Genomic DNA, 26,130 nt, shown 5'->3' with positions numbered 1-26,130 from the left:
AACCCCCCCCCAAACCTCCCCAATCCCCCCCAAATCCCCTCCAGACCCCCCAAATCCCCACCCAGGGTCCCGAAACCCCCCGAGACCCCCCCAACCCCCCCCCCAAATTCCCTCAACCCTCCCCCAAACCCCCCCAAATCCCCCCAAACCGGCCCAAAATCCCCCAGATCCCCACCCGGGGTCCCCAATCCCCCACAAACCCCCCGAGACCCCCCCAATCCCCCTCAAATCCCCCTAAATCCCCACCTAGGGGTCGCCAACCCCCCCCAAACCTCCCCAATCCCCCCCAAACCCTCCGAGACCCCCCCAAACCTCCCCAAATCCCCCAAATCGCCCCAAAATCCCCCAAATCCCCTCCAGACCCCCCAAATACCCCCAAAATTCCCCCCAAAACCCCTCCGTACCCCCTCAAATCCCCCCCGACCCCCCCAAAATCCCCCCAAATCCCCACCCGGGGGTCCCCAAACCCCCCGAGACCCCCCCAAAATCCCCCCAAATCCCCACCCGGGGGTCCTCAAACCCCCCGAGACCCCCCCAAATTCCCTCAACCCTCCCCCAAATCCCCCCAAATCCCCCCCAAATCCCCTCCCCTCTCCCCACCCCCCCTTTTTTTATCCCCCCCCCGATTATTTCTCCTTTCACCCCATCAACATCCACCCCCTCCCAAAAAAAAAAAAACAAAAAAACAAAAAAAAAAAAAACCCACAAAAACCCCACCCCCTTTCCTCCTCCCCATTGGCCCAACCCTCCCCCCGCGTCCCCGCCTCCCCGCATCTCATTAGCATCTCATTAGCATCCGATTATCGGCCGGGGCCCGGCAGGTGGGGAAGCGGCGGCGGAGGCTCGGCCGCCATGCAGCCCCCCCCGCGCGCCCCCCCCGCGCTGCTGCCGGGGCTGCTGCTGCTCTGGGCCGCCGGACACGGTCAGTGCGACCCCTCCCCAAAAAAAAAAAAATCCCCCCACCCCTACCCCTTCCCCAGAACCCCCTCCCCCAAAAAAAAAAAAAATACCCCAACCCCCCCCCCCCACAAAAAAAAAAAATCTCATAACCACCCCCCCCACCGCCCAAAAAAAAAAAAAAAAAAATATCCCAAACCCCCTCCCCCAAAATCCGCCCCCCCCCCCCAAAAAAAATCCCCGCATGGCCCCCCTCCCCAAAATCCGCCGCGCGCTCTGCCGCAGCCCCTCCCCCCCTCCCCCCTCCCCTTGCGGTGTCGCCGGTGTCCCCTCCCCCCCCCCCCTTTTTTTTTAATCTTTTTAGGGTGTTTTTTTTTTGGCGTTTGTGTCCCCTCCCCCCCCCCCCCCTCCCGCGCGGTTTTGGGGACTCTCCCCCCTCCCCTCCCTCCCCCCGAAATGTCCCCAAATGTCCCCAAAGCCACCGTGAGGAGGGGGTTGGGGGGGGGTTGGGGCGGGTGTCACCCCCTCCCCCCCCCCAGCATCGCGGTGTCCCCAAACCCTCAGTGGTGGCGTGGGGGGAGGGGAGGGGGGTGTCACTGTCACATTGTCACATTGTCACACTGTCACATTGTCACATTGTCACATTGTCACCCCCCCAGTGTCCCCCCCCCTCCCCCCGCGGGGTGCCAGGCGCCACCGGCCCGGCGTGGGTGACACTCAAAGGGCCATTGTCCCCTCCCCCCCCCCCCCCCCATTGTCCCCGTGTCACCTCCGGGACCCCCCCCCCCCCCCCAGCCTTGGGGACACGGTGACCTTGGCGACCTTGAGGGGGAGGGGGGGGGGGGGAGGGGACAGCGCGGTGACCCCCGGGCTGGGGGAGGGGCGGGCGGATTGTGCTGACACAGCAAAACGCGGTGTCCCCTCCCCTCGCGGTGTCACCCCCCCCCCCCCCCCCGGATGTCCCCGAGGTGCCACCGGCGATGTCACCGCTCTTGGGGACACCCCCCGGCCCCCCCCCGACGGTGTCACCTCGTGGCGGTGGCATCCCCGTGTCGCTGTCCCCGGTGGCACCGTCCCGGTGTCCCCAAGTGTCCCCAACCCCCAGTTCTGCTGTCCCCAGTGTCCCCAAACCCCGGTCTGGGTGTCCCCAGTGTTGTCACTGTCCCCAGTGCCACCATCCCCAGTGCCACCATCCTGATGTCCCCAAGTGTCCCCAACCCCCAGTTCTGCTGTACCCAGTGTTGTCACTGTCCCCGATGCCACCGTCCTGGTGTCCCCAAGTGTCCCCAAGTCCCATTCTGCTGTCCCCAGTGTCCCCAAACCCCAGTTCTGCTGTCCCCAGTGTTGTCACTGTCCCCAGTGCCACCATCCCGATGTCCCCAAGTGTCCCCAACCCCCAGTTCTGCTGTCCCCAGTGTTGTCACTGTCCCCCGTGCCACCATCCCGATGTCCCCAAGTGTCCCCAACCCCCAGTTCTGCTGTCCCCAGTGTTGTCACTGTCCCCAGTGCCACCATCCCGATGTCCCCAAGTGTCCCCAACCCCCAGTTCTGCTGTCCCCAGTGTTGTCACTGTCCCCAGTGCCACCATCCCCAGTGCCACCATCCTGATGTCCCCAAGTGTCCCCAACCCCCAGTTCTGCTGTCCCCAATGTCCCCAAGCCCCAGTCTGGGTGTCCCCAGTGTTGTCACTGTCCCCGGTGCCACCGTCCCGGTGTCCCCAACCCCCAGTGCTGATGTCCCCATCACCCTGTGACACCGTCCCCCTCTGTCCCCCTCTGTCCCCCTCTGTCCCCTCAGTTTGGGTGGCCCTGCTGGCAGTGTCCCCAAATGTCCCCAGCACCCCAGGGATGGTGTCCCCGGTGTCCTCCCCACGCTGTCACCCTGTCACCCATGTCACCTGTCCCTGTGTCCCCCTGTCCCATGTCCCCCGTGTCACCGTGTCACCGATGTCACCCTGTCAGTGTCACCGTGTCACCGTGTCCCATGTCACCTTGTCCGCGTGTCACCCATGTCACCAATGTCACCTATGTTACCCTGTCACCCTGTCCCTGTGTCACCCTGTCCCATGTCACCAATGTCACCCATGTCACTCTGTCCATTTGTCCCCATGTCCCCTGTGTCACCCATGTCACCGTGTCCACCTGTCCCTGTGTCACCCTGTCCCCGTGTCACCCATGTCACCGTGTCACCAATGTCACCCATGTCACCGTGTCACCCATGTCCCTCTGTCCCTGTGTCCCCATGTCCCCCGTGTCCACCAGTGTCACCCTGCCCCTGTGTCACCCATGTCACCCATGTCACCCTGTCACCCCTGTCCCCATGTCCCTCTGTCCCCATGTCACCCATGTCCCTCTGTCCCTGTGTCCCCATGTCCCCCTGTCCCTGTGTCACCCCTGTCACCCTGTCACCGTGTCACCCCTGTCACCCTGTCCCCTGTCCCTCTGTCCCCCGTGTCACCCCTGTCACCCTGTCCCTGTGTCACTCTGTCCCCCTGTCACCCTGTCACCCTGTCACCCCTGTCCCCTGTCCCCCTGTCCCCGTGTCACCCCTGTCACCCTGTCCCTGTGTCCCCCTGTCACCCTGTCCCCTGTCCCTCTGTCCCCGTGTCACCCATGTCACCCTGTCCCCTGTCCCTGGGTGTGTGTGGGTGTCCTGTCCCTCATGGTGACCCTGTCCCATGTCCCTCTGTCCCTCCTGGTGACCCCTGGGTGTCCCCTGTCCCCTCTGGTGACCCCTGGGTGTCCCTGTGTCCCCCCTGTCCCCGTGGTGTCCCCGTGGTGTCCCTGGGTGTCCCTGTCCCCATGGTGACAGCGGTGTCCCCACGGTGTCCCCTGTCCCCATGGTGACAGCAGTGTCCCCACGGTGTCCCCATGGTGACCGCGGTGTCCCCGTGGTGTCCCCATGGTGTCCCCTGTCCCCATGGTGACAGCGGTGTCCCATGGTGTCCCCACAGTGTCCCCTGTCCCTGTGGTGACAGTGGTGTCCCCACAGTGACCTGCGGTGACCCCTGGATGTCCCCTGTCCCTGTGGTGACCCTTGGGGACAGTGGTGTCCCCTGTGCTGTCCCTGTCCCCGTGGTGTCCCCTGGGTGTCCCCTGTCCCCACGGTGTCCCTCCCATCCCCCGTGGTGTCCCCAGTGTCCCTGCTGTCCCCATGGTGACCGCGCTGTCCCCGCACTGGCGCTGTCCCCTGGGTGTCCCCTGGGTGTCCCCATGGTGTCCCTTGGGTGTCCCTGTCCCCGTGGTGACCGCAGTGTCCCCATGGTGTCCCCTGTCCCTGGGTGTCCCCTGGGTGTCCCTGTCCCTGCAGTGACCACGGTGTCCCCTGGGTGTCCCCTGTCCCCGTGGTGACCGCAGTGTCCCCATGGTGTCCCCCCTGACCCTGTGGTGTCCCCTGGGTGTCCCTGTCCCTGCAGTGACCATGGTGTCCCCGTGCTGTCCCCTGGGTGTCCCCTGGGTGTCTCCTGGGTGTCCCCTGTCCCTGTGGTGACCGTGGTGTCCCCTGGGTGTCCCCTGTCCCACGGTGTCCCTGCTGTCCCCTGGGTGTCCCCTGGGTGTCCTCATCCCCACGGTGACCGTGGTGTCCCCATGGTGTCCCCTGTCCCTGGGTGTCCCCTGTGGTGTCCCCTGGGTGTCCTCATCCCCATGGTGACCGTGGTGTCCCCATGGTGTCCCCTGTCCCTGGGTGTCCCCTGTGGTGTCCCCTGGGTGTCCCTGTCCCCATGGTGACCATGCTGTCCCCTGGGTGTCCCCTGGGTGTCCCTGTCCCTGCAGTGACCACAGTGTCCCCGTGCTGTCCCTGCGTTGTCCCCTGGGTGTCCCCTGTCCCACGGTGTCCCCCCTGTCCCCTGTGTGTCCCCTGGGTGTCCCTGTCCCTGCGGTGACCGTGGTGTCCCCATGGTGTCCCCACGGTGTCCCCCCTGTCCCTGTGGTGTCCCCTGAGTGTCCCTGTCCCCATGGTGACCGTGCTGTCCCCTGGGTGTCCCCTGGGTGTCCCCTGGGTGTCCCCATGGTGTTCCCCCTGTCCCCTGGGTGTCCCCTGGATGTCCCCGTCCCCATGGTGACCGCGCTGTCCCCGCGCTGTCCCCGCGCTGTCCCCTGTCCCACACTGTCCCCTGGGTGTCCCCATGGTGTCCCCTGGGTGTCCCCACGGTGTCCCCATCCCCACGGTGACCACGCTGTCCCCTGGGTGTCCCTGGGTGTCCCCTGGGTGTCCCTGGGTGTCCCCGTCCCCGCGGTGACCGCGCTGTCCCCGCGCTGTCCCCGCGCTGTCCCCGTGCTGTCCCCTGGGTGTCCCCATGGTGTCCCCTGGGTGTCCCTGGGTGTCCCCATGGTGTCCCCTGTCCCACACTGTCCCCTGGATGTCCCTGGGTGTCCCCTGGGTGTCCCCTGGGTGTCCCCACGGTGTCCCCGTCCCCGCGGTGACCGCGCTGTCCCCGCGCTGTCCCCGTGCTGTCCCCTGGGTGTCCCCATGGTGTCCCCTGGGTGTCCCCGTGGTGTCCCCTGGCTGTCCCTGGGTGTCCCCTGGGTGTCCCCTGGGTGTCCCCATGGTGTCCCCTGGGTGTCCCTGGCTGTCCCTGGGTGTCCCCTGGGTGTCCCCTGGGTGTCCCCATGGTGTCCCCTGGCTGTCCCTGGCTGTCCCTGGGTGTCCCTGGGTGTCCCCATCCCCGCGGTGACCGCGCTGTCCCCGCGCTGTCCCCTGGCTGTCCCTGGGTGTCCCCTGGGTGTCCCCTGAGTGTCCCCATGGTGTCCCCTGTCCCACACTGTCCCCTGGGTGTCCCCATGGTGTCCCCTGTCCCACACTGTCCCCTGGGTGCCCCCGCGCCGTCCCCTGGGTGTCCCCATGGTGTCCCCTGTCCCACACTGTCCCCTGGGTGCCCCCGCGCCGTCCCCTGGGTGTCCCCATGGTGTCCCCGCGCTGTCCCCTGGCTGTCCCCTGGCTGTCCCCTGGCTGTCCCCATCCCCGCGGTGACCGCGCTGTCCCCGCGCTGTCCCCAGGGCGGGCGCAGGAGGTGCAGGCCGAGAACGTGACGGTGCTGGAGGGGGGCACGGCCGAGATCACCTGTCACCTGCACAGGTACGACGGCTCCATCGTGGTCATCCAGAACCCCGCCCGGCAGACGCTCTTCTTCAACGGCACCCGCGGTGAGGGGACACTGGGGACAGCGGGGACAGCGGGGACATCAGGGACATCAGGGACATTGGGGACACTGGGGACAGCGGGGACATCAGGGGGATTGGGGACACTGGGGACAGCGGGGACAGCGGGGACATCAGGGGGATTGGGGACACTGGGGTCATTGGGGACACTGGGGACAGCGGGGACATTGGGGACATCGAGGACATTGGGGACAGCGGGGACATTGGGGTCATTGGGGACAGCGGGGACAGCGGGGACAGCGGGGACATTGGGGACATCGAGGACATTGGGGACATTGGGGACATCAGGGGGATTGGGGACAGCAGGGACAGCGGGGACATCGGGGATGCTGGGGACGTTGAGGATGTTGTGGACATTGGGGACATTGGGGACATTGGGGACACTGGGGACAGCGGGGACAGCGGGGACATTGGGGACATCGAGGACATTGGGGACAGCGGGGACATTGGGGACAGCGGGGACATCAGGGGGATTGGGGACATTGGGGACATCAGGGGGATTGGGGACAGCAGGGACAGCGGGGACATCGGGGATGCTGGGGACGTTGAGGATGTTGTGGACATTGGGGACATTGGGGACATCAGGGACAGTGAGGACATTGAGGATGTTGGGGACATTGGGGGGATTGGGGACACTGGGGACATTGGGGACACTGGGGACTTCAGGGGGATTGGGGACAGCAGGGACAGCGGGGATGCTGGGGACGTTGGGGACGTTGGGGACGTTGGGGACATTGAGGACATTGAGGATGTTGGGGACATTGGGGGGATTGGGGACATTGGGGACATTGGTTGGACTGGGGACACTGGGGACATTGGGCACAGTGAGGATGCTGGGGACATTTAGGGGGATTGGGGACATTGGGGACATCAGGGACATAGGGGACGTTGGGGACGCTGGGGATACCGAGGACATTGGGGACATCAGGGGACATTGGGGACATTGGGGGGATTGGGGACAGTGGGGACACTGGGGACATTGGGGCAGTGATCCTGTGACCCCCTGGTGACCCTGTGACCCCCTGGTGACCCTGTGACCCCCTGGTGACATTCTGGGTGGCACTGTGACCCCGTGGGTGCCACCATGACCCTATGGGTGACACCGTGACACCCTGGTGACATTGTGGGTGCCACCATGACCCTGTTGGTGACCCTGTGACCCCGTGGGTGCCACCATGACCACATGGGTGACCCTGTGACGCCGTGGGTGACCCTGTGACCCCGTGGGTGCCACCATGACCCCGTGGGTGACCCTGTGACGCCGTGGGTGACACCGTGACCCCGTGGGTGCCACCATGACCACATGGGTGACCCCGTGGGTGGCACTGTGACCCCATGGGTGACCCCGTGACCCCGTGTGTGACCCCGCTGTCCCCCGGTGTCCCCAGCCCTGAAGGACGAGCGCTTCGAGCTGGGGGTGACCCCGTGACCCCATGGGTGACCCCCTGGTGACCCCGTGGGTGCCACCGTGACCCCATGGGTGACCCTGTGACCTCGTGGGTGACCCCATGACCCTGTTGGTGACCCTGTCACCCCTTGGGTGACCCCGTGACCCCGTGGGTGCCACCGTGACCCCATGGGTGACCCCATGACCCCATGGGTGACCCCGTGTCCCCGTGTGTGACCCCGGTGTCCCCGCGGTGTCCCCAGCCCTGAAGGACGAGCGCTTCGAGCTGGCCGAGTTCAGCCGGCGGCGGCTGCGGCTGCGCCTGGCGCGGGCCCGGCTGGACGACGAGGGCGGCTACTTCTGCCAGCTCTACGCCGACGACACCCACCACCAGATCGCCACCCTGACCGTGCTGGGTAGGGCACCTGGGCGCACCTGGGCGCACCTGGGCGCACCTGGGGGCACCTGGGGGCAGCTGGGAGGGGAAAAACAAAAAAAACTCGGTGAAAATCGGGTGGAAAATGGGGATTTTGGGGGAGTTTGGGCGCAGCTGGGCACACCTGGGCGCACCTGGGCACACCTGGGGGCAGCTGTGAGGGGAAAAACAAAAAAAATTCAGTGAAAATCGGGTGAAAAATGGGGATTTTGGGAGGGTTTGGGCACACCTGGGGGTACCTGGGCACACCTGGGGACACCTGGGAGGGGAAAAACAAAAAAACCTCGGTTAAAATCGGGTGGAAAATGGGGATTTTGGGAGGGTTTGGGCACACCTGGGGGTACCTGGGCACACCTGGGGACACCTGGGCACACCTGGGAGCACCTGGGGGCAGCTGGGGGCAGCTGGGGACAGGTGCCACACCTGCTGGCACCTGTCCCCTTTGTCCCCTGACCCTGGTCCCTCACCTCTCTGTTCTTGTCTCTGTTGTTCTTCCGTGTCACCTGGATGTCACCTGGCTCTCACCTGGATGTCACCTGGATGTCACCTGGCTCTCACCTGTCTGTCCTGTCTCACCTGTCCCACCTGTCCCCCCGTCCTGTCCCACCTGTCTCACCTGTCCATATCTCACCTGTCCATATCCCACCTATCCCTATCTCACCTATCCCACCTGCCCTGTCTCACCTGTCCCACCTGTCCCACCTGTCTCACCTGTCCATATCTCACCTGTCTCACCTGTCCCACCTGTCCCACCTGTCCCACCTGTCTCACCTGTCCATATCTCACCTGTCTCACCTGTCCCACCTGTCCCACCTGTCTCACCTGTCCCACCTGGCCGCCCCAGTGCCCCCTGAGCCGCCATTGGTCGAGGCGGGGGCGCTGGCGGTGGAGGGGGAGGAGCTGGAGCTCACCTGCCTCGTGCCCCGGGCGCGGCCCCCGGCCACGCTGCGCTGGTACCGCGACCGCCGCGAGCTGCCAGGTGAGGCACACCTGGGCACACACCTGGGCATGGCTGGGGGCACCTGGGCACACACCTGGGCACGGCTGGGGACACCTGGGGACAGTTATAGCACACCTGGGCACACCTGGGCACGGCTGGGAACACACCTGGGCACACCTAGGCATGGCTGGGGACACCTGGGCACAGCTGGGGATGGATGGGGCATACCTGGGCCCACACCTGGGGTCACCTGGCACACCTGGGACACACCTGGGCGCACCTGGTGACACCTGGGCACACACCTGGGCACACACCTGGGGACAACTGGCACTGCTGTCACACCTGTGTCAGGCCGCAGCAGCCACCGGCAGGACGGCAAGGTGTTCTGGGGGCACACCTGGGGTCAGTTATAGCACACCTGGGGGCACACCTGTCACACCTGTCACACCTGTCACACCTGTCACACCTGTCCCACCTGTCACACCTGTCCCACCTGTCACACCTGCGGCAGGCCGCAGCAGCCACCGGCAGGACGGCAAGGTGTTCTGGGGGCACACCTGGGCACACCTGGGGAGGGGCTGGGCACACCTGAGGGCACACCTGTCACACCTGTCACACCTGTCAGACCTGTCACACCTGTCACACCTGTCACACCTGAGGGCACACCTGAGGGCACACCTGTCACACCTGTCACACCTGTCCCACCTGTCACACCTGTGTCAGGCCGCAGCAGCCACCGGCGGGATGGCAAGGTGTTCCGGGGGCACACCTGGGCACACCTGGGGGCACACCTGGGGGCACACCTGTGACACCTGTCACACCTGAGGGCACACCTGTCACACCTGTCACACCTGTCACACCTGTCACACCTGGGGGCACACCTGGCACACCTGTCACACCTGAGGGCACACCTGTCACACCTGTCACACCTGGGGGCACACCTGTCACACCTGGCACACCTGAGGGCACACCTGTCACACCTGTCCCACCTGCGGCAGGCCGCAGCAGCCACCGGCAGGACGGCAAGGTGTTCTGGGGGCACACCTGGGCACACCTGGGCACACCTGGGGTCAGTTATAGCACACCTGGGGGCACACCTGGCACACCTGGCACACCTGTCACACCTGAGGGCACACCTGTCACACCTGTCACACCTGTCACACCTGTCACACCTGTCACACCTGTCACACCTGTGACACCTGTCACACCTGAGGGCACACCTGTCACACCTGTCCCACCTGCGGCAGGCCGCAGCAGCCACCGGCAGGACGGCAAGGTGTTCTGGCAGCGCTCGGTGCTGCACCTGCGGCCCGAGCGCCGCGACCACGGCGCCATCGTCACCTGCGAGGCCACGCACCCCGCCCTGGGCCGCGGGCAGCGGCGCCAGACCCAGTTCCAGCTGGACGTGCAGTGTGAGCAACTGGGACGGACTGGGACGGACTGGGGGGGACTGGGACGGACTGGGGGGGACTGGGACGGACTGGGGGGGACTGGGGGGGACTGGGATGGACTGGGAGGGGATTGGGGGGGACTGGGAGCAACTGGGAGGGACTGGGGGGGGATTGGGATATACTGGTTTATACTGGGATGGACTGGGAGGGAACTGGGATGGACTGGGATAAACTGGGATATACTGGGGGGGACTGGGAGGGACCGGGGGGGGGAACTGGGAAGGAACTGGGAGGGGACTGGGAGGGAACTGGGGGGGACTGGGATAAACTGGGAGAGACTGGGAGGGACTGGGAGCGACTGGGGGGGACTGGTTTATACTGGGAGGGGACTGGGAGGGAACTGGAAGGGAACTGGGGGGACTGAGATAAACTGGGAGGGACTGGGAGCAACTGGAAGGAGATTGGAATATACTGGGATATACTGGGAGGGAACTGAGGGGAGACTGGGAGCAACTGGGAGGGAGTGGGATAAACTGGGGTATACTGGGAGGGACTGGGAGCAACTGGGAGGGGATTGGGAGGGACTGGGAGGGAACTGGGGGGGATTGAGAGGGAACTGGGATAAACTGGGATATACTGGGGGGGACCAGGGGGGACTGGGAGGGGATTGGGATAAACTGGGAGGGACTGGGAGCAACTGGGAGGGACTGGTTTATACTGGGAGGGGACTTGGAGGGAACTGGGGGGGAACTGGGGGGGACTGGGAGGGGATTGGGATATACTGGTTTATACTGGGATGTACTGGGAGGGGATGGGGGAGATTGGGAGGGGACTGGGATATACTGGGATATACTGGGATAAACTGGGGTAAACTGGGAGGGATTGGGAGGGGATTGGGGGGGATTGGGAGCAACTGGGAGGGACTGGTTTATACTGGGAGGGAACTGGGAGGGGATTGGGGGAACTGGGATGAACTGGGAGGGACTGGGAGGCACTGGGGGGGAACTGGGATGGACTGGTTTATACTGGGAGGGATTGGGAGGGGATTTGTGGTTACTGGTTTATACTGGGAGGGAATTGGGGGGGGACGTGGGCACAGGTGCCACCAGGTGTGCCCAGGGGCACTCCAGGTGTGCCCAGGTGTGCCCAGGTGTGCCCAGGTGTGCCCAGGTGCCGCCACGCCCCCGTCCCCCCCGCAGACCCGCCCTCGGCGCGCATCCACCCCTCGCAGAGCGTCCTGCGCGAAGGCGACACCTTGGTGCTCACCTGCGCCGTCAGCGGCAACCCGCGGTGAGCCGGGGCACACCTGGGCACGGGGCGGGGCCGCCACACCTGGGCACGGGGGTGTGGCACACCTGGTGACCCCCAGGTGATGCTCACAGCCCCACAAATCCATGGGAACGAGGGCAGGGGCAACCAAGGGGGGGCACACCTGGGCATGGGGCGGGGTCTGGCACACCTGTCAGAGGGTGTGGCACACCTGGCTGGGAGGTTTGGCACACCTGGTGACGCCCAGGTGCTGCCCAGGTGACCCCACCAGCCCCACGGAGGTGGAACAAGTCCTGGTCCAACAACCGAGGGGGGCACACCTGGGCACGGGGCGGGGTCTGGCACACCTGGGAGGAGGGTGTGGCACAGCTGGTGATGCCCAGGTGACCCCACAGCCCCACAAATCCATGGGAACGAGGGCAGGGGCAACCAAGGGGGGGCACACCTGGGCACGGGGCGGGGTCTGGCACACCTGTCAGAGGGTGTGGCACACCTGGGCACGGGGGTGTGGCACACCTGGTGACCCCCAGGTGATGCTCACAGCCCCACAAATCCATGGGAACGAGGGCAGGGGCAACCAAGGGGGGGCACACCTGGGCACGGGGCGGGGTCTGGCACACCTGTCAGGAGGGTGTGGCACACCTGGTGACGCCCAGGTGATGCCCAGGTGACCCCCGCAGCCCCACGGAGGTGGAACAAGTCCTGGTCCAACAACCGAGGGGGGCACACCTGGGCACGGGGCGGGGTCTGGCACACCTGGCCGGGGTGTGGCACACCTGTCAGAGGGTGTGGCACACCTGGCCGGGGTGTGGCACACCTGGTGATGCCCAGGTGACCCCACAGCCCCACAAATCCATGGGAACGAGGGCAGGGGCAACCAAGGGGGGGCACACCTGGGCACGGGGCGGGGTCTGGCACACCTGGGAGGAGGATTGGCACAGCTGGCCGGGGTGTAGCACGCCTGTCAGAGGGTGTGGCACACCTGGGCACGCCCAGGTGCTGCCCAGGTGACCCCACCAGTCCCACAGATCCATGGGAACGAGGGCAGGGGCAACCGGGGGGGGCACACCTGGGCACGGGGCGGGGTCTGGCACACCTGTCAGAGGGTGTGGCACACCTGGTGACGCCCAGGTGACCCCGCAGCCCCACAGAGGTGGCCTGGAGCCGCGGGAACGAGGGTGGCGCCAACTGAGGGGGGCACACCTGGGCATGGGGCGGGGTCTGGCACACCTGGCCGGGGTCTGGCACACCTGTCCGGGGTGTGGCACACCTGGTGACGCCCAGGTGACCCCCGCAGCCCCACGGAGGTGGCCTGGAGCCGCGGGAACGAGTCGCTGCCGGCGCGGGCGCGGGCCGAGGGCGAGCGGCTGACGCTGCCGGCGCTGGCGCCGCAGGACAACGGCACCTACACCTGCCAGGTGGGCAACGCCCACGGGCGCGCCGCCGACGCCTACGTGCTGGTGGTGTACGGTCAGTGCGGGCACACCTGGGCACACCTGGGGGGGGGGGGGGGGAGCACCTGTGGGGGCACCTGGGGGTCGGTGGGGCACACCCGGGGCACACCTGGGCGCACCTGGGTGCACCTGAGGGCACCCGGGGGCACCTGGGGGTGGTTGGGGGCACACCTGGGCACACCTGGGTGCTCCTGGGGATACCTGGGGCACGCCTGGGTACACCTGGGGGGGGCACCTGGGGGGACCTGGGGCACACCTGGGGGTGGGTGGGGCACACCTGAGGGCACCTGGGGGCACCTGGGGCACACCTGGGCACACCTTGACACACCTGGGGGTGGGTGGGGCACACCTGAGCACACCTGAGGGCAGCTGGGGGCACCTGGGGCACACCTGGGCACACCTTGACACACCTGGGGGTGGGTGGGGCACACCTGGGCACACCTGGGGGTGGGTGGGGCACACCTGAGGGCACCTGGGGGCACCTGGGGCACACCTGGGCACACCTGGGGGGGCACCTGGGGGTGGGTGGGGCACACCTGGGGGGGCACCTGGGGGTGGGTGGGGCACACCTGGGCACACCTGGTGGGGTACCTGGGGGTGGGTGGGGGTACTTGGGGCACACCTGGGCACACCTGGGGGCACACCTGGGGGTACCTGGGCACACCTGGGGCACACCTAGGGGTGGGTGGGGCTCACCTGGGGGCACACCTGGGCACACCTGGGCACTCACAGCCCCTCCCCCCACCCCCCCCCCAGACCCCGGCGCGGTGGTGGCGGCGCAGGGGGCGGGGCCTTTCGCCGTGGTGGGCGGGGCCTTGGCGCTGCTGGTGTTCCTGCTGCTGCTGCTGCTGGGGGCGCTCGTCTGGTGCTCCGTGCGGCAGAAAGGTGGGCGGGGCTTCGCGCCCAGGGGGCGTGGCCACCGGAAAAACGGGCGTGGCTTCGCCCAAAGGGCGGGGCATCCGCGGGAGGGGCGTGGTTTAGTGTCCCCGGGGCGGGGCATTGTGTGGGTGGAAGGGGCGGGGTTTGGTAAGGGGCGGGGCAATGAGGGGTGGGGGCGTGGCTTGGGTGTGGGGGTGAGGGGCGTGGCCTGGGCGTGTCCCCAAATGTCCCAAAAATGTCACAAAATGTCCCAAAAATGTCCCAAAAATGTCCCAAAAATATCCCCAAAATGTCACAAAGTGTCCCCAAAATGTCCCCAAAAAGTCCCCAAAATGTCCCCAAAATGTCCCAAAAATGTCCCAAAAATGTCCCAAAAATGTCCCAAAAATGTCACCAAAATGTCACAAAATGTCCCCAGAATGTCACAAAATGTCCCAAAAATGTCCCCAAAATGTCCCAAATCCCTCTCCATGTCCCCGATGTCCCCAATCCCATCGATGTCCCCAAATGTCCCCAAATGTCCTCAATGTCCCCAAATCCCCAGAATGTCCCCAAATCCCCAGAATGTCCCCGCTGTCCCCAACCCTCCAATGTCCCCAAATGTCCCCAAATCCCCAAAATGTCCCCAACCCCCGCAATGTCCCCAATGTCCTCAAATCCCCGGAATGTCCCCAGTGTCCCCAACCCCCCCAGTGTCCCCAAATCCCCGGAATGTCCCTGATGTCCCCAATGTCCCCAGAATATCCCCAACCCCCCCAATGTCCTCTGTGTCCCCAATGTCCCCAAATCCCCAAAATGTCCCCAATGTCCCCAGTCTTCCCAGTGTCCCCAACCCCCCCAACATCCCCTGAGTCCCCGCTGTCCCCAATGTCCCCAAAGTCCCCGGAATGCCCCCGATGTCCCCAAATGTCCCCAACCCTCCCAATGTCCCCAAATCCCCGGAATGTTCCTGATGTCCCCAATGTCCCCAAGCCCCCCCGATGTCCCCAATCCTCCCAATGTCCCCAACCCTCCCATCCCCCCCAATGTCCTCAAAGTCCCAAATGTCCCCAACCCCCCTGCCGTCCCCGCTGTCCCCAAATGTCCCCAATCCCGCCAATGTCCCCAACATTCCCTCAATGTCCCCAACGCCCCCAATGTCCCCAATATCCTCAAATCCCCGGAATGTCCCCAGTGTCCCCAACCCCCCTGATGTCCCCATCCCCACGATGTCCCCAACGCCCCCGATGTCCCCGCTGTCCCCAATGTCCCAAAATCCCCGGAATGTCCCCAGTGTCCCCTCTGTGCCCAATGTCCCCAGAATGTCCCCAGTGTCCCCAACCCCCCCAATGTCCCCAATGTCCCCAATGTCCCAAATCCTCCCAATGTCCCCAACCCCCCCGATGTCCCCAATGTCCCCGCCGTCCCCAATGTCCCCAAATCCCCAGAATGTCCCCGGTGTCCCCAACCCTCCCAATGTCCCCAAATCCCTGGAATGTTCCTGATGTCCCCAATGTCCCCAACGCCCCCAATGTCCCCGCTGTCCCCGCTGTCCCAAATGTCCCCAAATCCCCGGAATGTCCCCGCTGTCCCCAACCCCCCCAATGTCCCCAATGTCCCCAATAACCCCAATGTCCCCGGTGTCCCCAAATCCCCGGAATGTCCCCGGTGTCCCCATCCCCCCCGGTGTCCCAAATGTCCCCAAATCCCCGGAATGTCCCCGGTGTCCCCATTCCCCCCGGTGTCCCCGATGTCCCCAAATCTCCAGAATGTCCCCAATGTCCCCAACCCCCCCGATGTCCCCAGTGTCCCCAAATCCCCGGAATGTCCCCGGTGTCCCCAACCCCCCCGCTGTCCCAAATGTCCCCAAATCCCCGGAATGTCCCCGGTGTCCCCATCCCCCCCGGTGTCCCCAATGTCCCCAATAACCCCAATGTCCCCGGTGTCCCCATCCCCCCCGGTGTCCCCGATGTCCCCAACCCCCCCGATGTCCCCAATGTCCCCAACCCCCCCGATGTCCCCGGTGTCCCCAGATCCCCGGAATGTCCCCGCTGTCCCCATCCCCCCCGGTGTCCCCGGTGTCCCCAGCGGTGTCCCCTTGTCCCCAGGCTCGTACCTGACGCACGAGGCCAGCGGCCTGGAGGAGCACGGGGAGGCGCGCGAGGCCTTCCTGGGGGGGGAGGGGGGGAAGCGCAAGGAGGAGTTCTTCATCTGAGGGGGGGGGAGGGGCGGCGGGGGGGGGGGGGTGGGGTGGGGGAGGGGCCAAACCCCCTCCCCTCCCCTCCCCCCACACCCTGGGGGGGGGGCACTTGAGGGGGGGGGGGATGGCAAAAAATGGGGGGGGAGGGGGAGGGGGGAGGGGAGGGGTTTGGGGACATTCAGGGGGGTGGGGGAGGGGTTGAGGTGGGGGGGAGGGGGGGAGGAGCCCCGCCCCCTCCAAGCAGCGCCCCTCCCCCCTCCGCCCCCCCCTCCCCTCAGCCCCAGGGGTGGGGGAGGGGCTCAGACCCCCCCCCCCAAAAGGTGGGGGAGGGGCTCAACCCAGGGTGGGGGAGGGGCTCAGACCCCCCCCCCCAAAAGGTGGGGGAGGGGCCCAGCCCAGGGTGGGGGAGGGGCCCAGCCCCGGGGTCCCCCCAAAGCTCAAAGCCATGAGGAGGGGGGGGGTGGGGGAGGGGGGGGATGTGGGGATGTGGGGGAGGGGCGTGTCCGTGTCCCCGCGCACAATTTTGGGGAGGGGGGGGGGGGAGGGGGGGAGGGGCAATGAATGATGTGCGAGGGTGGGCGTGGCCCACGGCGAAGGCCACGCCTCCCCCTCGGTGGGTGTGGCTGTAAATAACCTTTTAATCGCCTTTGATACGCAATAAACAAACCCCCGATTCGTACTGGGCTGGACTGGGAGGGACTGGGATGGACTGGGAGGGAACTGGGATGGACTGGGAGGGACTGGGATGGACTGGGAGGGAACTGGGATGGACTGGGAGGGACTGGGATGGACTGGGAGGGACTGGGAGGGAACTGGGATGGACTGGGAGGACTGGGATGAACTGGGATGAACTGGGAGGGAACTGGGATGGACTGGGAGGGAACTGGGAGGGAACTGGGATGGACTGGGAGGGAACTGGGATGGACTGGGAGGACTGGGAGGGAACTGGGATGGACTGGGAGGGACTGGGAGAGGCTGGGAGGGAACTGGGTGGGAACTGGGAGGGACTGGGAGGGATTCGGATAAACTGGGATGGACTGGGAGGGAACTGGTTTATACTGGGAGGGACTGGGCCGGGTTTAGGCGGGGACTGGGGGTGCCCAGGGCCGTGCTGGGAGCCCTGGTTTTTACTGGTTTTTACTGGTTTTTACTGGTTTGTACTGGTTTTACTGGTTTTTACTGGTTTGTACTGGTTTTTACTGGTTTTTACTGGTTTGTACTGGGGGACCGCGCTCCCACCCCGCGCCGCCAGGGGGCGACAACACCGCGCCAGGCCCCGCCCCCTCCCTCCCTCCATTGGCCGCCGCTGACGTCATCCCCTAGCAAACCACGCCCCCTTTCCGCGGCCAGCGAACTGGGCGGGGCCAAGCGGGCCTGACCGGAAGCGGAAGCTCTCGCCGGAAGCGGAGGGGGTCGCACCGGAAGCCGGAAGTCGCCGCCGGGGCGGGGGCGCGACGAGGCCGCGACAGCGAGTGAGGGGCTGGGGGGGGGGGGGGGAGGGGGGTGGGGGGGGTCCGGGAGGGTCCCGGGGGGGTCCCGGGGGTCTCTGGGCTCCCCCCGTGACCCCTCCCCCCCCGTTCCCCTCCCCCCAGCGCCCCCTCCCCCCCCCCGGGATGTCGCAGGAGCCGCCCCCGCCCCCCCCGGCGCGCCCCTCCCCCCCCCGGCGGGAGGAGGAGGAGGAGGAGGAGGAGGAGGAGGAAGGGGGGGGAGGGGCCCCCGGGAGCCCCCCCGGGCAGGACGGAGTCGTGTGTGAGTGGGGGAGGGGCGGGGCGGCGCGCGGGGGGGGTCCCGGGGGTGTCCCCAAGGTCCCCAGGGGTGTCCTAAGGGTGTCACCCATGTCCCCAATGTCCCCAGGGGTGTCCCCAGTGTCCCCAGTGTCCCCATGGGGTGTCCCAAGGGTGTCCCTGTGTCCCCAGGGCTGTCCCCAATGTCCCAGTGCCACCCCCGGGGTGTCCCCAGTGTCCCCATGGGTGTCCCAGGGGTGGCCCCAGGGATGTCACCCGTGTCCCCAATGTCTTCAGGGTGTCCCCACTGTCCCTGTGTCCTTGTGCCACCCCCAAGGGTGTCCCCAGGGGTGCCTTGGGTGTCCCTTGGGTGTCCCCAATGTCCCCAGTGTCCCCGTGGATGTCCCAGTGCCACCCCCGGGTGTGTCCCCGGTGTCCCCAAGGGTGTCCCCAAGGGTGTCCCCAAGGGTGTCACGGGTGTCCCCAGTGTCCCCATGGGGTCCCAAGGGTGTCCCCAATGTCCCCAGTGTCCCTGTGTCCTTGTGCCACCCCCGGGGTGTCCCCAATGTCCCCAAGGGCGTCCCAAGGGTGTCCCCACTATCCCCAGTGTCCCCATGGGGTGTCCCCAATGTCCCCATGAGTGGTCCCAAGGGTGTCCCCATGTTCCCAGGGCTATCCCCAGTGTCCCCAAGGGTGTCCCAAGGGCGTCCCCCGTGTCCCCAATGTCCCCAGGGGTCCCTTGGGTGTCCCTGTACCACCCCCGGGTGTGTCCCCAATGTCCCCAGGGGTGTCCCCAGTGTCCCCAATGTCCCCAATGTCCCCAAGGGTGTCCCAGGGCTGGTCCCAAGGGTGTCCCCAAGGGTGTCACCGCTGTCCCCAATGTCCCCAGTGTCCCTGTGGATGTCCCTGTGCCACCCCCAGGGTGTCCCCAATGTCCCCAAGGGTGTCCTAAGGGTGTCACCCATGTCCCCAATGTCCCCAGGGGTGTCCCCAGTGTCCCCAATGTCCCTGTGGATGTCCCAGCGCCACCCCTGGGGTGTCCCCCGTGTCCCCAATGTCCCCAAGGGCGTCCATCCCCCGTGTCCCCCCCCCGCAGACCGGCCGGGTGTCCCCAGGGTGTGTCCCCAATGTCCCCAGGGTGTGTCCCCAATGTCCCCAGGGTGTCCCAAGGGTGTCCCAGGGGTGTCCCCAAGGGTGTCCCCAGTGTCCCCAACGTCCCCAGTGGCGTCCGTCCCCCGTGTCCCCCGCCCCCGCAGACCGGCCGGGCTCCCGCCGCTGCGGCCGCTGCCTCATCACGTTCCCGGACGCGGCGTTCGCCGCCCGCCACGCCAAGCGGCAGCACCCGCGCGCCTTCGCCGCCGCCGCCCTGCGGGGGGCGCTCTTCGTCTGCTTCGTCTGCGCCCGCGCCTTCCCCTCCTCGCCCGCCCTCCTGCGCCACCAGCGCGGCCACGCCCCCTCCCGCCCCCCGACACGCCCCCTCCCGCCGCCGGACACGCCCCCGCGGGCCCCGCCCCGCCGCGGGGACACGCCCCCCCTGAGCTGCACGGAGTGTGGGCGGGGCTTCGCCCGCGAGGGGGCGCTGCACCGCCATTACATCCGGCACGCGCGGGGGGAGCTCTGAGGGGCGGGGCCTGGCGGGCAGGGGGCGGGGAAATAAAGCGGCGGCGGCGGTTTCTGATTGGCTGTTGGCGCCTGGTGGCGGCGGTGGGGGGGTGGGGGTTGTGACGTCATCGCGCGGTTTGGGGTGGGTGGCCACGCCCCTCGCGCGGTCGGTGACGTCACAGTTGAGGCGGGGGGGGGCGGGGCTTCTGTGCGCCGTGACGTCGCGGTGATGACGTCATTCCCCCGCGCCGAATGACGTCGTGGCGATGACGTCACCATATTGTCACCGCCCTTCGTGATGTCACCATGTTTATGACGTCATGGTGATGACGTAACCGTGTCACCAGTTCCCGCGATGACGTCACCGTGCCTAATGACGTCACGGCGATGACGTCACCGCATCGTCGCCGCTCGAATGACGTCACTGTGATGACGTCACTCTATTGTCAACACCTTTGGTGATGTCACCATGACGATGTCACCATGCTGGCGCCTGTCCTGATGACGTCACAGCGATGACGTCACCATATTGTCAACGCCCGAAATGACATCGCCGTGATGACGTCACTCTGTTGTCGACGGCCCCCTAATGACGTCACGGCGATGACGTCACGCCCGCGCCATCGTCCCGGTGGCGTCACCCCCAAGGCTCCGCCCCCGCTGACGTCACCCCCCGATGACGCGCCCCAAAAAAATCGACCACGCCGAGCCCTCCGTCCGTGACATCACTTCCTGTTGCCGACATCGCTTCCTCCTCCTCCTCCTCCGCCCCGCCGCCCCTCCCCCCCTGCCTTTCCGCCAGTGGGCGTGGCCTATAGAGGAGTGGGCGTGGCCGATAGAGGAGTGGGCGTGGCCCACGGAGGAGGGGGGGCGTGGCCTCAGAGCTCGCCGCGGGCGTGCAGCATGTAGTGCTCGTGCAGCTCGGCCACGAGGCCGAAGGCCCCGGCGCACTCGGTGCAGCGGAACGGGGGAGGGGCGGCGGCGCGGCGCTGGGCGGGGGGAGGGGGAGGTGGGGGAGGGGGCGGGGGAGGAGGCGGCGGGGGAGGGGGAGGGGCGGGGGGGCTGCGGCGGCGGCGGCGGCGGCCGCGGTGGCAGCGGTGGGCGCCGAGCGCGCCGGGCGCGGCGAAGCCCAGGCCGCACTCGGCGCAGATGTAGTGGAACTTGAAGGGGGAGGGGCCGTGGGGCGGGGGAGGGGGAGGGGCGGCGGGGGGGTGGTGGGGGAGGGGCGCGGCCTGCGGCCGCTTGCGCCCCACGTGGTAGCTGCGGTGCACCTTGAGCGCCCGCGAGGTGCCGAAGGCGCGGCCGCACTCGGGGCAGCGGTGCCACTCCGCCCCTCCCCCACCCCCCGCCCCTCCCCCGCTGCCGGCCGCGCCGCCGGGCTCCGGCTCCCCTCCCCCACAGGGCGGCGGCTCCGGGAAGGGGCGTGGCTCCTCCCCCGGTGGGCGGGGCCGGGCACCTGTGTGGGGGGAGGGGGTCAGTGTCAGGTCAAGGGTCAGGGGTCACTCAGGGGTGGGGGAGGGGCTGTGAAAAGTGGGGGAGGGGCCAGTGATGGGAGGGGGAGGGGTCGTTGATGAGTGGGGGCGGGGCCGATAAGGGATGGGGGAGGGGCTGTGAGAGGTGGGGGGGAGGGGTCAGTGTCAGGTCAAGGGTCAGGGGTCACTCAGGGGTGGGGGAGGGGCTGTGAGAGGTCAGGGGTCACTCAGGAGTGGGGGAGGGGCTGTGAGAGGTCAGGGGTCACTCAGGAGTGGGGGAGGGGCCGTGAGAGGTCAGGGGTCACTCAGGGGTGGGGGAGGGGCAGTAAGAGGTGGGGGAGGGGCCAGTGTCAGGTCAAGGGTCAGGGGTCACTCAGTGGTGGGGGAGGGGCCGTGAGAGGTCAGGGGTCACCCAGGGGTGGGGGAGGGGCCGTGAGAGGTCAGGGGTCACTCGGGGGTGGGGGAGGGGCCGTGAGAGGTGGGGGAGGGGCCAGTGTCAGGTCAAGGGTCAGGGGTCACTCGGGGTGGGGGAGGGGCCGTGAGAGGTCAGGGGTCACTCGGGGTGGGGGCGGGGCCAGCGCGGGTGTGACATTCCCCCCCCCAATGGTGTGGGGGAAGGGGTCTCAGCGCGGGGTGGGGGGAGGGGCGGCACCTGCGCAGCCGTTGGCGGGGGGGGAGGGGGCGCCGCTGTCCCCCGACGACACCGAGGTGGCCTCGGAGCCTTCGTCGTCGTCATCGTCGTCGTCGTCGTCGTCGTCATCGTCGGGCGGCGCCGGCGGCGCTGGGGGAGGGGACGGGGGGTGGGGGAGGGGACGCCGGTGATGGCACCGGGGAGCGCCCCGCCCCCTCGGCCACGCCCTGCCGCCCCTCCCCCGCTCACCGCCGGCTGCTTCTTCCTCCTCTTCCTCCTCTTCCTCTTCCTCTTCTTCTTCTTCTTCCTCCTCCTCCTCCTCCTCCTCGAAGGCTCCGTCCTCGCTCCCGCCCGACTGCCCCGGGCCCCGCCCGGCCGCCATCATGGCCGCCCTGCGCCGGGGACACGCCCACATTCACGCCGGGACACGCCCACCGCGTGCCGAGGCCACGCCTGCCTCGCGCCCTCCCCTCCCCCCCCCCGGGTCACAAGCCCCTCCCACCACCGCGCGAACCACGCCCACAAAGCCTCAGGACGCTCCCGCCATCCCCTAAGCCACGCCCGCCGTCGAATAAGCCCCGCCCACCAAGCCGACAGCCCCTCCCATATTCACCAGGCCTGCTTTGCATGCCACAAGCCCCTCCCACCATCCCACAAGCCCACGCCCCCCCGTATTTCCACAAGCCCCTCCCACCGCGCCCGACCCCTCCCCCACACCGCAAGCCCCTCCCCCACACCCCAAGCCCCTCCCCCAATCCTTCGGCCCCTCCCACCCTCCGAGTTCCCCCTTCCCCTGCCTCAAGCCCTCCCACAACCCCTCAGGCCCTCCCACAATCCACAAGCCCCTCCCACCCTTCCCACCCCCCTCTTACCTCTCCCAGGCCCCTCCCTCCTCATTATCCCACCCCAAGCCCCTCCCACCTTTCCCACACCCCCTCCCCCCACCCCCTCAAGCCCCTCCCCCCACCCCAAACCCCTCCCCCCTCTCCTCCCCGTCAATCCCACAATGCCCCGCGCGGCGGCGGCGGCGGGGGGGGGGGGGGGGAGGGGCGGGGTTCCCCTCTCCCTCTCTGGCCCGCTGGGGGGCGCTGTCCCCTCGCCCCTCCCCCACCTTTCCCCTCGCCCCTCCCCCCACCTTTCCCCTCCCCCCCCCCCCCCCCCGGGGCCGCTCTCACCGCTCGGAGCCGCTCCCGGAGCCGCCGCCGCCGCCGCCGCGCGGCGCATGCGCGGGGGGGCGTGGCCCTGCCTAAACCACGCCCACGCCCATCCCTCTAAACCCCTCCCCCTTCCGCCGGGCCACGCCCACCGCGGCGCCCCCTGGCGGAAAGCTGGGGTGGGGTCGGGGGTGGGGGGGAGGGGTCACGTGGAGAGCGGCGCACGTGACGCGGGGGGACACGTGACACGGCGGTGTTTTTTTTGGGGGGGGGTGTACACGTGACTTGGGCGGGACACGTGACCGGGAGGACCCAAAATTTCCGCCCCCGGGAGCGAAACTGAGGCGTGGGAGCGGGGTGGGGGAGGGGCGGGGCCCGCGCGCGGGGTTTGGGGGGTGGGGGGGGGGCGAACCCCCAATCTGTGGGGCAGGGACGGGAGAGACCCCACATGTGTGGGGCGGAGAGAGGGGGGACCCCAAATCTGTGGGGTTGTGGGGCTGGGACCCCAAATCTGGGGGGCTGGGACAGGGGAACCCCGAATCTGTGGGGCAGGGACAGGGGATCCCAAATCTGGGGGGCTGGGACAGGAGAACCCCGAATCTGTGGGGCAGGGACTCGAGAGACCCCAAATGTGTGGGGCTGAGACCCCAAATCTGTGGGCCAGGCACGGGGAGACCCCAAATCTATAGGGCAGAGACTCGAGGGACCCTAAATCTGTGGGGCTGAGACCCCAAATCTGTGGGGCAGGGACAGGGGAGCCCCGAATCTGTGGGGCAGGGACAGGGGAACCCCGTATCTGTGGGGTTATGGGGCTGAGACCCCAATTCTGTAGGGCTGAGACCCCAAATCTGGGGGGCAGGCACAGGGGAAACCCAAATCTGTGGGGCAGGGAAGGAGAGACCCCAAATCTGTGGGGTGTGGACAGGGGGGGCCCGAATCTGGGGGGATTGTGGGGTTGAGACCCCAAATCTGGGGGGCTGAGACCCCGAATCTGTGGGGCAGGGACAGGGGGACCCCAAATCTGTGGGGTGTGGACAAGAGAGACCCCAAACCTGTGGGGCAGGGACTGGGTGGACCCCAAATCCAAGGGGGGTGACCCCAAGGGTGACCCCAAATCCAGGGGGGGGTGACCCCAAATCTATAGGGGGTGACCCCAAATCCATGGGGCAGGACACGGGGAGTGATCCCAAATCCATGGAGTGACTCCAAGGGTGACCCCAAATCCAGGGGGGGGTGACTCCAAATCTATAGGGGGTGACCCCAAATCCATGGGGCAGGACACGGGGGGTGACCCCAAATCCATGGGGCAGGGACTGGGTGGACCCCAAATCCATGGGGTGCCCCCAAGGGTGACCCCCAAATCCACGGGGGGTGACGCCAAATCCAGGAGGGGTGACCCCCAAATCCATGGGGGTGACCCCAAACCCATGGGGCAGGACACGGGGGGTGACCCCAAATCCAGGAGAGGTGACCCCAAATCCATGGAGTGACCCCAAGGGTGACCCCAAATCCAAGGGGGGTGACCCCAAATCCATGGGGGTGACCCCAAATCCATGGGGAGTGACCCCAAGGGTGACCCCAAATCCAGGGGGGGTGACCCCAAATCTATAGGGGGTGACCCCAAATCTATAGGGGGTGACCCCAAATCCATGGAGTGACCCCAAGGGTGACCCCATATCCAGGGGGGGTGACCCCAAATCCATGAGGTGACCCCAAATCCAAGGGGGGTGACCCCAAATCCATGGGGGTGACCCCAAATCCATGGGGAGTGACCCCAAGGGTGACCCCAAATCCGTGAGGTGACCCCAAATCCATGGGGGTGACCCCCAACTCCGCCTCCCCCGCCGTGCCCGGGGTCAGTGGGGCAGAGGTGGGGGTGGGGCCCCTTTTGGGGTGCCCATAATTGGGGGGGGCGGGGGCGGCTGCCCCACATTCCAGGGCCGGGCCGCCGCCCCTCCCCCCACGGGGTGGTTTTGGGTGGGGGCGGGGCGGGGATAAAGGGACCCCCCCCGGGGCCGGACCCCGCACCCGGAGCGCGATGGGAGCGCGGGGGCTGCGGCGGCTGCTGGCGCTGGGAGCGCTCCTGGGGGGTGCGGAACTGGGGGGGTTATGGGGTGCTATGGGGTGGGGGATGGGGGATATGGGGTGCTATGGGGTGATTCAGGGGTGCTATGGGGGGTTATGGGGTGCTATGGGGTGATTTAGGGGTGCTATGGGGGGGTTATGGGGTGGGGGATGGGGGATACGGGGTGCTATGGGGTGATATTGGGGTGCTATGGGGGTTATGGGGGGGTTATGGGGTGCTATGGGGGTTATGGGGTGCTATGGGGTGATTTAGGGGTGATTATGGGGTGCTATGGGGGTTATGGGGTGCTATGGGGTGATTTAGGTGTGCTATGGGGGTTATGGGGTGCTATGGGGTGATTTAGGGGTGCTATGGGGGGTTATGGGGTGCTATGGGGTGCTATGGGGTTCTATAGGGGGTTATGAGGGTGCTATGGGGTGGGGGATGGGGGTTATGGGGTGCTATGGGGTGGGGATTGGGTGCTATGGGGTGCTATGGGAGGGTTATGGGGTGCTATGGGGTGCTATAGGGGTGATTATGGGGTGCTATGGGGGTTATGGGGTGCTATGGGGTGATTTAGGGGTGCTATGGGGGGGTTATGGGGTGGGGGATGGGGGTTATGGGGTGCTATGGGGTGGGGATGGGGGATACGGGGTACTATGGGGTGATATTGGGGTGCTATGGGGTGATATTGGGGTGCTATGGGGTGCTATGGGGGTTATGGGGGGGTTATGGGGTGCTATGGGGGTTATGGGGTGCTATGGGGGGCTGCGGCGGCTGCTGGCGCTGGGAGCGCTCCTGGGGGGTGCGGAACTGGGGGGGATTTGGGGAGCTGTGGGGTGGGGGATGGGGGATATGGGGTGGGGGATGGGGGATTAGGGGTGGGGGATGGGGGATATGGGGTGCTATGGGGTGATATTGGGGTGGGGATGGGGGATATGGGGTGGGGGATATGGGATATGAGGTGGGGGATGGGGGATTAGGGGTGGGGGCTGGGGGATACGGGGTGCTATGGGGTGATATTGGGGTGCTATGGGGTGATTTAGGGGTGCTATGGGGTGATATTGGGGTGCTATGGGGTGATTTAGGGGTGCTATGGGGGGATTGTGGGGTGGGGGATGGGGGATATGGGGTGATATAGGGGTGCTATGGGGTGGGGATTGGGTGCTATGGGGTGATTTAGGGGTGCTATGGGGTGATTATGGGGGGCTATGGGGTGATTTAGGGGTGCTATGGGGTGATTATGGGGGGCTATGGGGTGATTTAGGGGTGCTATGGGGGGTTATGGGGTGGGGGATGGGGATATGGGGGTGTAATGGGGTGGGGGGATGGGGGATATGGGGTGATTTAGGGGTGCTGTGGGGGTTGTGGGGTGCTATGGGGTGATTCAGGGGTGCTATGGGGTGGTGGATCGGAATATGGGGGGGTTATGGGGTGGGGGGATGGGGGCTATGGGGTGCTATGGGGTGGGGATTGGGTGCTATGGGGGGT

General features: G+C 67.0%; 3 protein-coding genes across 4 annotated transcripts; 2 read left to right on the top strand and 1 right to left on the bottom strand.

The window, feature by feature from the left end:
- Window positions 1-687: 687 nt before the first annotated feature.
- Window positions 688-16,034, top strand: CADM4 (cell adhesion molecule 4). Its single transcript, XM_053968656.1, has 9 exons — window positions 688-922; window positions 5,895-6,041; window positions 7,707-7,859; window positions 8,724-8,858; window positions 10,067-10,231; window positions 11,410-11,500; window positions 12,777-12,949; window positions 13,690-13,818; window positions 15,900-16,034. The coding sequence occupies exons 1-9, from the start codon at window positions 853-855 to the stop codon at window positions 16,004-16,006; spliced, it is 1,170 nt and encodes a 389-aa protein (XP_053824631.1). The 5' UTR covers window positions 688-852; the 3' UTR covers window positions 16,007-16,034.
- A 1,144-nt stretch (window positions 16,035-17,178) lies between these two features.
- Window positions 17,179-19,393, top strand: LOC128802341 (zinc finger protein 576-like). Of its 2 annotated transcripts, XM_053968664.1 has the most exons (3): window positions 17,179-17,463; window positions 17,584-17,740; window positions 18,972-19,393. In XM_053968664.1, the coding sequence occupies exons 2-3, from the start codon at window positions 17,605-17,607 to the stop codon at window positions 19,334-19,336; spliced, it is 501 nt and encodes a 166-aa protein (XP_053824639.1). In that variant the 5' UTR covers window positions 17,179-17,463; window positions 17,584-17,604; the 3' UTR covers window positions 19,337-19,393. The 2 variants fall into 2 exon arrangements, with proteins under 2 accessions (XP_053824639.1, XP_053824640.1); XM_053968665.1 differs by lacking the exon at window positions 17,179-17,463 and having other exon boundaries at window positions 17,543-17,740.
- Window positions 19,394-20,195: 802 nt separating this feature from the next.
- Window positions 20,196-22,694, bottom strand: LOC128802349 (zinc finger protein 575-like). The gene is made up of 5 exons (XM_053968670.1): window positions 22,596-22,694; window positions 21,670-21,812; window positions 21,442-21,570; window positions 20,346-20,773; window positions 20,196-20,306 (listed from the first exon to the last, which is right to left on the bottom strand). The coding sequence occupies exons 2-5, from the start codon at window positions 21,803-21,805 to the stop codon at window positions 20,196-20,198; spliced, it is 804 nt and encodes a 267-aa protein (XP_053824645.1). The 5' UTR covers window positions 21,806-21,812; window positions 22,596-22,694.
- Between the last annotated feature and the right edge of the window lie 3,436 nt (window positions 22,695-26,130).

This window comes from Vidua chalybeata, chromosome 39 (genome assembly GCF_026979565.1).
Source record: "Vidua chalybeata isolate OUT-0048 chromosome 39, bVidCha1 merged haplotype, whole genome shotgun sequence".
Lineage (NCBI taxonomy): Eukaryota > Metazoa > Chordata > Aves > Passeriformes > Viduidae > Vidua > Vidua chalybeata.
Note: the sequence above shows the minus strand (reverse complement) of the source record. Positions and strands in the feature narration are given on the sequence as shown.